The sequence below is a fragment of the Gymnogyps californianus genome, chromosome 14, assembly GCF_018139145.2.
Source record: "Gymnogyps californianus isolate 813 chromosome 14, ASM1813914v2, whole genome shotgun sequence".
Classification (NCBI taxonomy): domain Eukaryota; kingdom Metazoa; phylum Chordata; class Aves; order Accipitriformes; family Cathartidae; genus Gymnogyps; species Gymnogyps californianus.
The window spans coordinates 8,107,536-8,124,876 of record NC_059484.1 but is presented as its reverse complement, the minus strand read 5'-3'; the positions used below and the strand labels follow the sequence as shown (position 1 = coordinate 8,124,876).

At 37.4% G+C, this 17,341-nt stretch overlaps 1 protein-coding gene across 1 annotated transcript in view; it reads right to left on the bottom strand.

The window, feature by feature from the left end:
* The window catches only part of GABRB2 (gamma-aminobutyric acid type A receptor subunit beta2), a 179,046-nt gene that overhangs the window by 65,973 nt on the left and 95,732 nt on the right, over window positions 1-17,341 (bottom strand). The window contains exon 6 of the mRNA XM_050905196.1: window positions 10,437-10,519. Coding sequence (XP_050761153.1) covers window positions 10,437-10,519 — 83 coding nt within the window. The remainder of the gene's footprint in view (window positions 1-10,436; window positions 10,520-17,341) is intronic.

Sequence of the window (17,341 nt, the reverse complement as noted above, 5' to 3'; positions counted from 1 at the left end):
AATAGGAGCCACGGAGGAGGGTTAAGCTCACATTTGAAAGATGAAGCTCCAACTCCTACTCCAGAAACTTAGGCCAAATGGAACAGTATCAATGGAAAGTGACGCAATACAGAGTACGCTGCAAGTCTGGTCATTTGGCTGGTCCCTCAAGCAGCAAATTCAACTCTCTTCAAACAGAGGAGGAACCTGCTTGAGCATTGCTACATCTCACCCAAGTCTCTGACTGCTGTCAGTGGGGAAAGAAGGGGCACAGTTTCCCAGTGTAGGGTATGAGTTCATCCTGTTTTGTTGTTGTTGTTTTGTAAACAGGCCAAAACTGCTTGTCAAATTTCATCTGAATCCACAGTTTTATGATGACTCAAATATGCATTTTCTAGTCCTTCCCCCACTGAAGTAATTCAGCGTTAGCATAACTATTTGAATTGCTGTTATCAGTGGCCAAGTGCAAATACAGATCAGACTGATAACAGACTCAAACAATTGCCTTCCTGTTCCTAGATGTTTTGCACACTCATCTAAAAAAAAAAAAAAAAAAAAAAAATCATTCTTTAAATGTATGTAAACTAATCTGATGAACGAAGGACAATTACAGTTACTCAAGAAAAATACTTCTCATTGCTGAAACATCCTGATGAGTAAAAGAATATCTGAAGCTACATATAGTACTGCTTATTATTTAAATTCCAAAAGCTAAGGTATCCAGACAGATCTTTGTCTCAGCTTTTAAAATTAGGGATAAATAGTTAATAAACTATTTTTTGAGATAAAAGGCTCAACATTTTGAAACTATTTCCTTGGGGGAGAAACATTAGACAAAGGGGTTTTGGCCATTAGCTACGTCTTCATGAGTTTCTCAAGTGACTACTCTTTGCTTCTTTGTCTCCAAAAGACATCAGGAACCAAATATAATTTTATCAATAGGTAAAAGGTGAATCAATAGAGTATATTTTGATTTCTCACAATGAAAATTAATTGATGCTTATTTCCTGTAAAACAGTGAGAGAGATGCTGGGGAAAAAAAACTATCTTATGAAATAAAATGACTGTAGAAACGTATTTCAATTCTTTTCACAGGTATGTGATCACTGCGAGATAATTACAATCTCCTTTGCCTTCTAAAGTATAAGACCTGAGGTCAAGTGATTTCAGCATCTGATAAATACTACTATTTCCTAAAAGCTGTACTATGTTGAAGAAATTATTTCATTTTGAAAAAGATAATTGACTACTTAAGTAAAATGATACTATGGAGGATAAGCCATTATTAGCTTTCAGCGCCACTTCCATCACTTAAAATGTTGTAAAAAAAATTTTTTTTAAAAGAAGAACCTAACCTTTAGAAGTTTTTGTTTTGTTTTAAATCTCTCCTCTCATTTTGACTTACCTTCAAAAGACAGCTTGAGACCTAACATGTGGGCACAGTAATTTCACTCAGTAATTTTGTTTTCCTTGAGAGAAGAAAGGATAGTCTTCTCTCCTCAAAGGAAAAACAGTTTTAACTTTTTCTCCTCTGAAATCGATAGTGTATAGAAATTACAAAGTGAAGGAACATTTCTCTAAATGTGTGAATGAAGTAAAATGACAACTTACATGGGAACGGGGAAAGAAACTACCAAGGATTATTTATTTATTTATACAAAACATTCCCCATTCAAAGTCTCCTGGTATGAACAGGAAGTTAGATAAATTGTAGTAACTCTGAATTTGCCACAAAGTATTTTAGTTTTTTAATGAGACATGGATGTAGTTGAATAAAACTCCTGTCAAAAAATGTAGATTATCTGGGGTTTTTTATAAAAGCATAGACTAAAATATATTTGAAGTTTGCTCCTCACAGAAAGCCTGACGGATATTCTCAGTTCATCACGAGTTGGACACATCTAAAGAAAAAAAAGCTTGAAAACTGGAAGTGGACTCAGCACTACATATGAATGCTGAAACATTTCACTCTTCCACAAAAAAATAATGTAGTAATTATGCGTTACCATTTCTATCTGCAAGTGAGACACAATGGCCACATACTCCAACCTCTGTCAAAAAAAATTGTAAGTGCATTATTCACAAATAGCATTTTGTTATTTAGGTCATTTCACTAAGTCCTGAATAAACGTTTGTTTAGCACTAAACTATGCAATCCAAGTAAGCCATGCATTACAGGGAAGCAAAACATTGTGCATCAGTAATGGTCTTGTTGGTTAAAAAAGAGAAAGGGCGAGGGAAAGGATTATTCTCACATCCCACTGCAAAGTCAGGTATGTTAGCTGTTATGAACCCAATGCAAATAAACTTCACAAGAGTCCATAAAACCTGTAACATAACCTACAGCTGTCACAATGATAGAAAAAAGTATGACAAATTAATGTGTCATTAGGCCAAACTCAAGAGGTACTGCCACCTTAACCCAGTGATCAGAAAACTGCTGGTATTGCCCCTTCAAAACAATGGCTACTTAGTACCAGGAACAACAGCCTCTGATGTAACGCCACCTCTTGTTGGCAGGAAGACAATGCATGCCAGCACTGAGCTTATTTTTTCTGCCCCTTTGGGAGATCTGTGTGGTTTCAACTGTGATTCTACAGTTAATAATGATTGGGTCCAACACTTAGAAGCACCAGGCAGCAAGCAAAAAATCACAGGTGAGCAAGATACTGGTCAACAAAAAGCAATTCCTTTTGTGCCTAAACCAAAATAGGATAACTTGGCAGAACAACAAATATTACTGATAGACTCAGCATACACCAAAGTTTCTGACTGAATTGCCTACTGACTGAATCAAGGCTTTAAACCATTTTAAGTACAGCAAACTTCTAATAAAAATATATGTGCTCCAAGGAGAATAATAAAAATGAACTATAATCTCAGATCGCACAGTACATAGACCTAAGATATGTAACAGTATCACAGATGTCCTTTCCAATAGCACTTATAAATATTTCTTTTTCTTGAAGAAATCATCAATTACAAGGTGTTTGAAAAGAATATTAGACCTACAGAAAAACATTTGCCTAAAGTATGAGAAGTTATATATATAACATATATATATTATATATAAAAATATACATATAAATATATATACATTTTTTTAGTAAAAAAAAGTGAGTACTTACCTTGTAAAATTCATACCTTCTGCAAACAGGACTGTAAAGTGCCAACCCATCAGCTTTCCACACTTCCACATAATTTATTGCATGTAACATTATCAGAGTATTTGTTAGAAATACATTCTTTTCTTTCGGAGGGCATCTTTCTACAATGTCAGAGATGCCTTCATGGACATTTAGTTTTTCCCCAAACCTTTAGCAAATGAATCTGGTGCTTTCTGAATATGGACTTTTTGAACTGGGCCCTTTTTGTTTCCAATGATCTCTTGATAAAAGGCAGGTTATGTGCAATAAGGACAAATGTACTCCAGCTCAGACTGGATATAAAAGGCACAATGCTTTAGAAGTTTTAAAACCATTTGCATTTTGTCTCTGTATCTTGATGATTCTATATATTCTCCATATTCAACTGTAGAATGAGTAAAAAAATGAGCTTCAGGCTATGAATTTCTCTGTGGAAATCTACATTGCCTATATTGTCCGGTGCTGATAAGCAGAGATTGGATATTAGTATCTTGGATTCCCTTTTAAATTTAACTCCAGGTTGCTTCAAAGTATTAAGCAGCTGTTGCAGAGCTTCTGTATAATTCTTAGCTCATTTACAAACAGTACATCATCTTGTTTGTGTTATGAGAGCTTCCAAGATGTAGACTGCTGCAAAGATGCACTGAGATATAAAGAAAATAAGAAATATACTTCCTTCTTGTCTACCCGTAGGGTAATATATCTTGGATGTTACTTGAGTTCCAGTCTGAAAGCCTGACTGAAGTCCCCAGTTGGCGGGGGAGGTGTTATCAAAACCTTACAAACACTGATTCACTTGTACGCGACCCTCCCTGGTCATATGCACTGATGGTTAGTCTAAATTTCCTTTCCCCTCTTCACACAAGCCAGAAGAATCATCTACTGTTGGGGTTTTTTTTAGCTCTTACTGAATCATCCTATCTACACACTGAAGAGCAGTCATGGATTTCCTCTTCATTGCCAGTGTGCATTATGCTACTGAAATTATGTCTCTTCTCTTCTCGACATACTTGAGATGAAATTACTAAGGACAAATAAAGAACGAAGTACCTGTCCCAAGGAAGCCACGCTATAAGCTGAGGTTGCTGAAATGGACAGAGTGTGGGTACAGAGGTGGAATTCATCACTGTTTGCTAAACAATCTATGTCTCTTCCCCCTACAAAGTCCTGTACAGGCTGAATTGTCACAGAATCCAAATTAAGACATCTGAACATATAGATGACGAACAAGGAGGAAAAAGGGGCACTTTGATAAGGTCAGCTTCTACTGATAGAGAAATATCCTCCCTGTACAAGAGCCACTATGCAAAACAGACTTAGCTGAAGGGACAAAGGGGAGGGGACAGGACACATGCTGAACTTGATAAATGGAAAGAAAAAAAAAAATATTAAAAAAATGAACCACTATTAAGATTCTAACCTTGAGTGGCCCAGAAGTCATGTATTTAGCTTTCCACTTACTGTGTAATTGTTGGAAGTGACATGTTCCCATGGTACCTTCCTTTGCTGAACATCCCACTCCCTGGGGATCGGCAGAGTCTCTTGCCTGGCATCAAGCACATTCGCCTCTAACCCAGAAAAGCCTTGCCTGGTCGGCTCCTGGAGTTCTACCATTTGTCCCGTGTGACCTGATTATAGCTTTGATCAATGGCCAGAGCAGCCATCTGCAAAGTACTCAAGGCTTCAGCAAAAGGCATCTTTGATTTCTTTTCAGTGCCTTAAATGTACTTGTAAAGTCACCTTGAGCACACAAAGATGACTTCTGTTTCTCTTGTTGATGAGCTTTCAGATGACCTGATTAGAAAGTGTTTGATACTGGGCTGCACTGCCACTGGGAGGAATGATAGTCTTTTGCCTCTGTTCTTTCTGGCTTTTGCTAGATTCTGTTATCGAATGGAAGTTTTTAACTTATCTTACTGTGCTTCTCTGGCCTTTTGTCATGAAACAGAAAAAAAGTCTAATGATTTCTGATCCAAACACCCCAGGCTGTTATATAAATGAAATGTCCTGAAAACAATTATTTCTCATTCTTTCATCAGCAAAGCAGTCCTTCCTCCCCGTCTGCGCGTGCTGTTCTGACTCTGCCCTTTTTCCCTGGTCAGTGCGTCTGAGTGGCAAGCTCCCTGTTTGCGAAGGCTTCAGACAGCAGGGCTTTAATGCACTTTTTTTAATGCCACATGTTTAATACACTATGGAAAATGTTCCTGAGAATATGCTTCTAAGGAGAAACTCAGTGCGTTCTTGTTTGTTCCCCAGCAACAAAGAAATGGAAAAAAATAAAATAACAAAAAAAAAAATCACTGTCACAAGGCAGGCAGTTTCTGAATTATACCTCAGTATAACACAAATATAGCTATGCCAAACATATTACGAAATGAGATAAGAAGGGCTTGAAGTAAATTTTTGTCTTTACGTGGCACCACATAATTGAAATGGACAAAGGTCCAAACGTACCAGATGAACCTTGAATTATAATATTTTAAAATATTCAAAAGAATCACAGTCATTTCTCTCTGTTATGCTAAAGGATGTGCAATATGATATTTTATTTGTTTATATGAATATGAAGTATTCTTCAAACTCCCTTGTACTTCTTTTTGCCTTTGAGCTCCCATTGGTCTTATGGTTGATTAGCTAAGATGTTCCTTTCAACAGTTACAACTCCAGAGAGGCAGGAAACAGCAGAGAAACAAAATTATTCTAGAGCATCATCAGAAACTCAGCAATGCATACTGCAGTAGCAGAGGTAGGGAGCAGAAAGCAGAGGTATTTTACTGAGTCAAGACAATATTCAGCTAAAAAGGAAAAAGCTCTCTGTTGCCTACAAGTTGAGAAACTAAGAAATGAATACACAGGAAAATTGATTTCCCTCTGGTATTACAAACCTGCTATTCAGTGTGTTGGGAAATAAGAAAAGAAAGGCAGTAGAATAGCTCAGATTAGACCCCCTTGGAAAAGATGGCCTACAGGTTTAGAAGCATCATAGCAAAACCAAACATGCAACATATTTCTGCCCTTTAAGGATGAGCAAAACAAAAAATGATCACAGAGATACAACTAGTTATACACAAAAAAAGAGGATTTCAGTTCTCAAAACTGATACTCTTTGAACTAACAGGGAATAATCCTCTGTTACACTTTCAGCATTTAATCTCACTGATACTACCTTAAACTGAAATAGGAAAAATGCTGTCTCTTGTATCTTAATAGATGACACCACCTCCCCCATTTCATTTTTTATATGTTACGTATGTCCTGGTTTCGGCTGGGATAGAGTTAATTTTCTTCTTAGTAGCTGGTACAGTGCTGTATTTTGGATTGAGTGTGAGAATAACGTTGATAACACTCTGATGTTTTAGTTGTTGCTAAGTGGTGCTTATCCTAAATTAAGGACTTTTCAGTTTCCCATGCTCTGCCAGCAAGCAGGTGTGCAAGAAGCTGGGAGGGAGCAGAGCCAGGACAGCTGACCCGAACTAGCCAAAGGGGTATTCCATACCATGGAACGTCATGCCCAGTATATAAACTGGGGGGAGTTGGCCAGGAGGCGCGGATCGCGGCTCTGGCATCGGTCAGCGGGTGGTGAGCAATTGCATTGTGCATCACTAAGTTTTTTTAGCTTTTTTCCCCCCTCTTTTTTTTTTGTTATATTCCTTTTCATTACTATTATTATTATAGTTCATTATTATTATTGTTAGTATTATATTTTACTTCAGTTATTAAACTGTTCTTATCTCAACCCACGAGTTCTACCTTCTTTCCCGATTCTCCTCCCCATCCCACTGCGAGCAGGGGCGGTGGAGTCAGGGAGCGGCTGCGTGGTCCTTGGCTGCTGACTGGGGTTAAACCATGACGACATACAACCCTTTCCCACCATAATTTTTAATTTGCAAATTAATCTAGATTTATGCAAATCTAGATTAACAAAAATTTGATATTGCCCACAAATTTCAGTAAACACAATGACACATGGAAAAAAGTAATCCGGGCAGCTAAGAAGCCAATCAACTCTGGCATCAATAACAGGATGAGGGGGGGGGAAAGGAAGGAGGAAGCAGAGAAAGATTAGAAGGACATTAGAGACATTAACATGTATGGAAATAGGATAAAAATCTATCATGACTTAACTCAAACTCCTTTTTTAAACAAAGTATATCTAACCTGGACTTTATTAAAACATTTGATATAGGACTATCTAAGAACAGGCAATTAGTAAAGATATAGAAAAGATGCGTAGGAAATTATACTGCACTGAAAGAATAGATCATGCTCAGTACAGAGAATGATTATAAGCAAAGCTCTTCCTTCTTGGCATTAATACTCTTTAGTATTTGTGTGTTAATGAAATTTCTAATGAAACAAAATCTGCAGGCACTGTTAAGAAAAAGAATGATCAGGACAAATATAGCAAGAACTGGATAACCTTGAGGACTGTAGCAATATTAAGAACATTGATTTATGTGAACAGTGTTATGAAATGCCAAGTCATGTGTTCTTAGTACTATGCAAAAAAAATTCTACCAAAAGCTATAACCCACTGCTGGAAAATGAGTGAGGAAGGGAAAGACCTTACTATACTGTTCCAGGAAAGACTATAATCTGTGACAGTTATGCAGTTGTGAAGAAAGGCAAAGGTGGCTCTTGGAAAAAGGGCAGGATTAATGCCACAGTGTAATAGAGATGTCATCAGGGATACTGTTTATAGTACTAGTTATTCCTAACGAAGAACTAGCATTAGCTATGTTCAATGCACAATTCTGCATTTCTCTTAACATACTCTTGTATGACAAAGCTAAAAGAGACTGGCATATTCAGTTTCATGAAATGAAGCCTATGAGAAACTATGGCCGGTTTCTTTAAATGTATTATGAAGGTCCCAGCAGGGCTGGGGAAGACATTGAACTAAAAAAAAATTGTTGATGCAGGCAGTGAGTATAATTTTATGCCTTCATAGCCATGAAAACACTTGGGGTAGAATTTAGAGCATTTCTAACCATCACAAGAGAGCAGTGGTGAAACAGACATCCAACAGGATCTATAGGGCAAGAAACCAAGCTACTTTCAGCATGCAGCTTAACCAGTTTAAAGAAGTGATTATGACTTGAGCACCCGCACTGAACGACTCAGAAAGTCACTTTCGATCTTATTCATTCTACCTATCTACCTACCAGCATTTTTGTCTGAAGCGATTCATAAAGATTAGACAGACTTAGGTTTTTACCTGACCAGAATGACATCTATAAAGAGCAATAATTTCCTAAAGCAGCATGAAAGTGTTTCAAAACACAGTTCAAGTATTACTTCTATCCACATTATTTAATAGCCTTTGTTACTGCAATGAAAGACAGGCTAGCTACATACAGTATCCTGATTTAAATCCATTTTATTTTTGTGATGCTGCAAGAGAGCCAATAGATCCACAAAGGAGCTCTCCTACAAGCATCCGAACTGCTATGGTAAATTAAACTCCTACCCTTTCTTTGATACAATGAGTACTGTGCTCTTCATACCAAGCAGAACAACAATTTCGAGAGATCAGTACCCTGTTTTCCAGGATTGTTTCTTGCAAGATAACTGATCTGGCTTCACACTTCTACTCCAAATCAGATGAAAGGGAAATTTCAACCTGGAGGTTCCACATTCTAAGTCTGAATGAGAACAAGTGCTCTCACTGAAAAGCAGGGACATAATTTAATTTTCAGTTTTGCGTAAGGACTGACCCGGGAGGTATTTCCTGGGAATATTTCCCAGAGTGGGTCCTGCAAGTATGACAGGCAGAGGATATCTAGTTTGTGAATCCCAAGAAGATTCAAGCATCTCAGCAATGCAGAGAGATGGCAAGACTTTGTTGACTGTTTAAACAACGCTGTAAATAGAGAGAAAGGATGTCCTCTGACTCTCCAGCTTTCCACCTTACACATACAATTGGAAAAAAGAAAAATTCCAGGTCCTTGTTACAACAACAATTAAAAGACACTGGCATAGCAAGCCACATTCTCAGTAAAAATCTGTGTAAACCTGAAGACAGTTATGCCAGTAGTTTTCTTGCACATTAAAATTAGCCTACTATACTGGTAAAAGGCTGCAGGTATAAAATTTTGAATCAAATGTTATCAATAGAAATTCTATAATGAACTGAAAAAAATCCAAACAACCCAACCAAGATTTTATCCATTCTCAAAAGAGCAAAGCCCATCATCACATTTGCTGCTTGTGTATTTCAGCATACAGAAGGGGTAAACTTTAATGATACTCATTTTGCTTATTTTATGCATGTAAATTATTTCAGACAGCAGTGTCATAAGTTTAATTCAGGAAAGGATTTTGGCATACCTTTAAATTACACTAAAATGAATGAAACCTGGACACAAATTTAAAGCATATTCTTAAATGCTTTCTAGAATAGGAGAAAGAAGCTCAGCTGTACCAAGTTCTTACCAGACTGTAGCACAAGGTACTGTCATTTTGTACTTCAGTGCACACAGAAATCCCACATAATCTTTTATAATACAGAAGTTACTTTAAAAATACACATACTTTTGCGTACTGTATCTTAAAACATGCCATTAATTTCCATTTTGCTTGCCACACTCAACTTAATAATACACCCCAGCTGAATTACCTATGGTTCTCCTGAAAAATGAAATGTATCTTGAAAGTGCTGATACGATCTTAGAGTGCCAAATAATGCATGCTTACAATATTGTCTTCATAAAAGTGATCATGAATTGTTTTTTTCTCAGATGTACTTAGATTCCCTAAAGATTTTTCAATTAAAAGAGATTTGAAATTTTATTTCACAACACAAGTTTTATCTACATAGAAAGTTTGATAGAGACACCAGCTATTAAGTCAGTATATATAAACAGACTGCATTGCATGTGTTGAAAGTTTAACTACAGCACAGGGGTTAGAAAAAAATCCACAAACCACCTACTTCAAGGACAATTCTAACCTCTTGCCATCATTTATAAATGGAAACAAGCTGCCACACAGTTCAACAGTGAAGGAGGATAAAGAACTGATAAAAATCCTCGTGCTCCTCACATGAACTCCAACAAGGCATTTGAATGAGACTTTTAAAGCTGTAAATTGTCCATGAAAACACAGAATAACTTTTGCTAATCCTTGTGCCACAAATTTCTAATCCATCTGGAAAGCTATTTTTTTGCATGTGTTTACAAGGATCTAAATGTCATCAGACAGAAAGACAACTAGGTTAGTAGCATGTTAAAAAGAGAAAAAAAAAAAGATAGAAATAAAAACACTGAAGCAGTTGACCACAGAATAATTAGGTTTTGCAGAAGTACTTACAGCTCTCAATCTCCAATGTGCAGTTCTGCTCGTCCAGTGGATATCTCCGTAGGTCCATCATACAAGCAGCTGTTGTTGTAATTCTAGGAAGGAAACAGAAGAGCTTGTTAATGTGTCTTGTTCCAATCTTTCCTTGATCGCACATAGCTGAAAGCAGAAAATATATTTCTGCATAACTGACGCTCTTGCCTATTTTTACTGAAACACCACGTCTGCTGCTTACTTGCAACTAATGCTGTTCTAAGAAGGTTATGCCAGTCTGGTGGGCAAGCAGAGAACTTCCCCTTTACAAACCGTTATCACAGTACTGTAGGCTTTAATAATCATCAACCAATTTATCCTGACAAAATGAAACATGAAGGAGGATAACAGTATTTCTTTCATTTTATAGTGGAGGACTTCAAGCCAAAAAGGAAAGGCTCAAAGAAAGGTGGCAGAGGAAATCTGAAGAGGAACAGAGAAACATATCCTGGATTAATATCCTAATCCCTTCATGAAACTTAATTCTTCTTTCTTCTGTTGAATAGTGCTTTGTAAATGAAGTATTATTTTATCTTCATGTTAGAAAGCAAACATTTTCAGGACCATTTTCACAAAACATTTAGACCATATTTGTGCCTCCAGATTTCACCAAACCTACCAACATTAACATGTGTCAAGCGTGCCTTTTAGATGTTGAGAGAAACATCTGTACCGTCAATAAATCTTTTGCCGATAAACCTCGGAGGAATATGATCCTGAGCTGAATATGAACCAAGGCACAATTCTCAGCAGCATTTTATTAACTGTGTTCCCACCAAGTCTTCTTAATGTGTAGACAAAAGTCAATTCTTAATCTTCCCCCCGCCCCGAGAGCATGCTATATAACTCTGTAGTAATTAAAAAATATTACAATTTGGAATCCGCCAACAGTCAAAATAGTACGTCCTGCACATACTCCATATAGGGCCAGGTGTGGATTTAGTGCATAAGCTGAGAGGTTTCTAGCCTTTCTTCTCTCCCCCTCTACCTGATAAAAGCCCTTCTCCTACAGCTGATAGAGCCTGGTGATTTACAGAGACTCCTCAGAGAAACAAGGATTTTCTCCTGTGTGTTAAGTGCAGCTGACTGGCCAACTGCATCTAGGGAATCTGCTTCCACACCAGTAGAGAAATGAGAGCACTGCATAGCAGCCAACTGTACAAGCTTTCTTCGAGCTGAAGGTTGACCAAATGATTTAGCTCAAATCATAAAATCCAAGATGATGCGGGTGCGCCTCCAAAATGGGACCCAAGTGGATAGATGGATTGCCTACAGCACATGCAGACACTGCATGACCTGACAGGATCAGCAGCTACATCTTTCCAGGGTATTCATGAGAGACTGGGTGACCAACAGTTTTCTTCTCAAAATCCTGTCCTGCTGTATGAGGGTTACTGGCCTTTCATAGTAGATACTTAGACTGTTCAATAACTGTTTAAAAACTTCTTTTACATTCTTCAATCTTACAACACAGAGAACTCTTTCATTTGATGGACCTTTTTCTTTGTCCTTAAATACCTAATAAGAGTTCGTTAGAAGCAGAAAACTACAATTGCCTGATACACTCAAAATTCACTCCAGCAATCCTTTCCGCAAGGCACTTAAGAAACACTGCAGCTATACAATCTTTTTCATTAGTATCCTTACTGTCCTATCTAACTATGCTTTACTGTCATTTCCAGAAAAAAATCCCTGTAAATTTCTTCAAAGAGAAGAGAACAAAAGTAGGGGCAAGTTATTCCTATAAACACTTAGTAAGTCCTACCTCTTTTCTTGTCAATCTAGACAAGATCCCTTAATTTTACATTTTGACCTCTCATATGTATTGGGCTCTCAGAGAAAAGGAACACCTTTTGGCACTAAGTTCTTTCTTCAATCACTACATAGGTATTCACAGGATTGCTTTTGAAAACATATTGTTTTCGATCAGTGTGGGTCACAACAGATGCTTCAAAAGAAAGCTTCCTGGAGTGGACAAAAGCAGAGGAAAAGAATCCTTTGGCTCCCCTCAACGGTAGTCTTCCATCTTTTAACAAAACTGGACTGCTGAGGAATATATGTTTGTTGATAGCAAATGTAAATGGAGCAAGCAGTAGCATATATTGTTAAAAAAAACTCTTGGCAGTTCATATTTCGTTCCTTATTTTAAAATTTGGAAGAAAATCAAAGAAATTGCCCTGTTCCAGTATCAATGTCAGACTAATTATTTCGGGGAAAACTTCAGGAAAGGTGGAGTGAGACCAGAAAAAAAAAAATTACAGCTCATGTTTTTTGTTTGGTTGTGGGTTTTGGTGGGTAGGTTTGTTGTTTTGTTTTGTTTTGTTTAATACCCTCAGTATTTCCATATCTGTGTGTATATTATAGTCATGAGTTTTAGAAGAATTTCAGTAGTTCACAGAGGAAAAGGCAGGAGCATAGATTTACAGCCAACGCTTAAGTGCACAAAAAAATCGTGGTAAATACTAACCTGGTTGACCACTAATTTTTCGAATATGTTTCTCTGCACTAGACAGATTCTTCCTGCCAGAGTCTACCGGACCAGGGCCTTCAACACAGAGACAAAACCACACCTGTGCTATCCTCAGCAAAGTGTCTGTTCATACTGATGGTGGAGCTGAGCACTCACAATTCTGACATATTTTCAGTAGGATTTTTGGGTGCAACAAATACCACAAAAGGGGCCAAAGGCTGCAGCCAGCTAGGATAAAAGCTCTGTAGGGAGCATTATCAAATCATTAAAAGACACAGTGCCTTACCTCATCAGAAAGTAAAGAAAAAAAAGTGGCACAGTAATGAAAATGATTGGTAGAGCAGAGTTTTAATCAAGCCAAAACAGCAGTTTTGAATAATGTATTTAATTCAACTCGCTTATTCATCCTTATTCATAATGTAAATCTGTTGAAATAAAATAAGAAGTCTGTCCTTTCCTCTCTTTGTACCTCCCTCATATTTTTACCCTGACTTTTCTCACATTTATGGGTTCTCTTTCATCTTCAAAATCATTTAAACCACAAAACTACCTTTTGATAATTCTTAGTGGTTTGCAATTCATGGTGAATAACTAAACCAAATTACCAATGCAAGAGCATGGAAGAATTACCACCTTAGAATACTTTTAAAGTCAAGACACATGACCTATACCTTTTCAGACAGAGGAAGAAACAGCAGTTCATTATAGTAGTTAGGAATACTTGAAACAGGCATAAAGCCTCTTCCCCAGAGCAGGGCTATTTCAATTTTCATAAAAGGATTAAAAATACTTTATACAGCCTGGACTAGTGCACAAAATATAACATTGTATTTTGCATAATGTAACCTTGAGAACAAACAATGAAAAAGTAAAAGCTTTTAAAAAACAACAGTGTGACTCAACACATTACAGTCATTAGGGACGATAACAGAACAACAGTGGTCTCAGAGAAACACCTTATGAAATGAAACACATTGCAGAACTCTCATACACTAATTTTTTCATCTGCTGTTAAAGAAAGAGAAACTTTGTGATATTTTGTTTTATGATTCCTAACAATACAAACCAGTCTTCAGCTTCTTTTTTTATGATCTATATTTTGAATGTAGTGTTAAACTGACGAAATAAAGTATTATGAAGTAGACCTAAAGAAAACTTCATGTGTCAGAACAAGCATAGCTACAGTGCAAAGAAACCTGCACCACAACTAACTTTCAGGGAAAGTAAAGTTTGCTGTCAATAATTCAAAATAATTCAGATAAACTATTATTTCCGAGAAAGCTGAAAATCTGCCCTTGTCTCCAAACCTTTGGGAAGGTTCTATGATTCAAATAAAAGCTGGAAATTGGCACTGCTCCTTTCACAGGCCAAAGCTGAAGGCCATAAAGAACTTTTTTATAACACTTCCAAACTTAAAGTGATGCAGAAAATAATACCTGTAACAAATACTATCCCAGCAGTGCTAATAGTTCTTATTTTTCAGTGCTATATAGGGGACAGTTTTTCAAAATCCCATAGATTTTGCTTCTCTGACAAGTTCAATTGGGATTTGAAATTCAAAATAGCAACTCAAACAGTTCTGACATCACCAGTGAAGAAAAAACAGGACTGAAAGACAGGAGAGCAATGCTAATGATATGTAGAGATGGACAGAATCCAATTCCCTGTCGGAGCTGCAGTGGCTCTGCAAAGCTATGGGGAATAAGCAGCAACAGAAACTTATCTGTGCCCTGGAAGGAAGCAGCCCTGACCTGTAATTACAGGATTACAGACAAAACAGAAATGATGAGCAAGAAGGTGACGATTTCAGATAGCTCCTTTGAGTATAGTGGTATTATGAGAACTATATAACACTCTCTTAACTCTAGCACTGACAGAATGTGATCCTATTGAGTCAAAGACAGAGATGAAGCCCATGAAAATACATAGACTAATTCCTTCTTTAAATGCACATACATCCTGTCGAAAGCAGAGTGAGATTCTGCTTCAGATTTGCGTATCAGACTCCCCATTAACAATATCAGGAGCAATCCAAAGAGCTTGCAGGGATACCACGCTCTATAACACACTGCATCTCTTTACCATGGACTTCATACGAATCCTCTGCACACACTGACTGGGAGTCACAAACTCTCTGAATTAGTTACTGAAACCATGTACTGCAGCTAAACCCACTGTTCACTTCTGCTTCTTGGAAACAGTCCTGCTGTGCGACAGTGGGAAACATTGGTGGCAGCAGCAGCCAGCAGAACCAATTTCAAATACGTGGAAATCTGGGAACAAAACTGTAATGTGATAAATCTCTCTCCTGCACAATAATATTGGATTTAGACATATGTGTCAAGGTTGTTAGACATACTAACTGATCCACTCTTAAATTAAAATAGATTTATTGCTAATTACAGAGTTCACAGAATTCTTCCTCCTTCTGCTTATTCACATAAAAGATAAGCTTCCCTTGTGTGATCATAGGTTGAGTTGGCTTTAGTAAAGGATAAACAATAGTGACATTTCTACAATTCCATCATTAAATTTGAACATTCAGCTACTGACTGCTCTAATCTTTCAACTGTAAACTGCATACAGAGTTTCTCAGTGTAGTTTTATAGGAAAAAAATAGCAACTGTTTTATTGATGTTGATGTCTCAGTTTGAGATGAAATTATATGCTCAGGCTACCCAGAATCTGTAATATGCTCTCTTCTAATACCACCTCTTAACATTTCATGAGTATTCCAACCTAAGTTCCAACTTAGCTAATTTTTCTTGCTCCATTTTGGACTTGCTATCCAATGACATGTAGATATTTTCCCCTTGTTTCTGTTGTGTGCTATCCTTGAATAGTTAGCTACTCTCTGAAAGCACTAAGTGTATTTTTCTAAAGCTAGAAGGCACAATCATAAAACAAGTTAAGGATAAGAACGATATGATGCTAAAGCATTTTCTAAACGTAATACAACATAGGAAAAAACTTTTGTAGCTGATAAAACACAGGGAGTCAGAACACATACAGAAACTTCAACCTCATTAAGTTTTGTTGTCGTTTATATTTGTCCTGGTTTCAGCTAGGACAGAGTTAATTTTCTTCCTAGTAGCTGGTATAGTGTTATGTTTTGGATTTAGTGTGAGAATAATGTTGATAACACACTGATGTTTTTAGTTGTTGCTAAGTAGTGTTTATACTAAGTCAAGGATTTTTCAGCTTCTCATGGCCAGCCAGCAAGAAGGCTGGAGGGGCACAAGAAGCTGGGAGGGGACACAGCCAGGACAGCTGACCCCAACTGGCCAAAGGGTTATTCCATACCATATGACATCATGCCCAGTATATAAACTGGGGGAGCTGGCCAGGAGGGGCGGATCGCTGCTCGGGAACTGACTGGGCATCGGTCGGCGAGTGGTGAGCAATTGCATGTGCATCACTTGTTTTGTATAGTCTAATTCTTTTAGTATTATTATTGTCATTTTATTATTATTATCATTATAATTATTTTCCTTCCTTTCTGTCCTATAAACTGTCTTTATCTCAACCCACGAGGTTGGGGTTTTTTTTTGATTCTCTCCCCCATCCCACTGGGTGGGGGGAGTGAGCGAGCAGCTGCGTGGTGCTCAGGTGCTGGCTGGGGTTAAGCCACAACAATATTGTTGGTAAAAGAAGCAAACAAGTTTTTTAAGAGGAAACTAAAATATATATGCCTCTGATCTTTCTCGGGAAGAAGCTCTGCATTTTTCTCCTGAAGGATAGCCTGTTGTGCCAGCTGCATGCCAGCTGGGAAGAGTCATGGAAAACTGGAGAATTTGGCTGTTATTTCATGGTAAAGGAATTCTGACTCAGAAGAATCAGAGTTTTGCTGCATGTTTCCATGCAATGATGCCCAATTTTTTGCTCTGTCTTTCTGCATGTAGCACTCTAAATTGTTCTTTAAATTAGATAGCATTGCCTACTATCCTGTCACTGAGTCCAAAACTCAGCCACAACATCTTGTTCATAATTTAAATCCCTGCAAAAAGCACACATGACTCTGCAGTAAAATCTTCTGGTACAATAACCTCAGCTTTAGACTGAAGTTATTGAAGCCTTTCTCTGAAGTAATATGTGCTCTTCTAGAAGATAACACCCATATATAACACAATGCAGAAGCTATGGCAGAACAGCTCAGAGGAGGACTTCATAATTTTAATATTTTATCACTGGGAAATATATCCTTGTCTTTCAGCATTCACTTCACTTCTCCCTTTCAAAAGAAATAAAAATAAATAAAAGGGAGAATGCTAAAACACTACAGGACTTACAGAACAGTGAAACAATATGAGCACGATGGCTGAGTGACTCAGTATATAACAAACAACCTTGGAATGAAGAGCTAGTACATCTCTTCCACTTATACAGAGTTCATAGTCCTTTTGCTTTACGACTA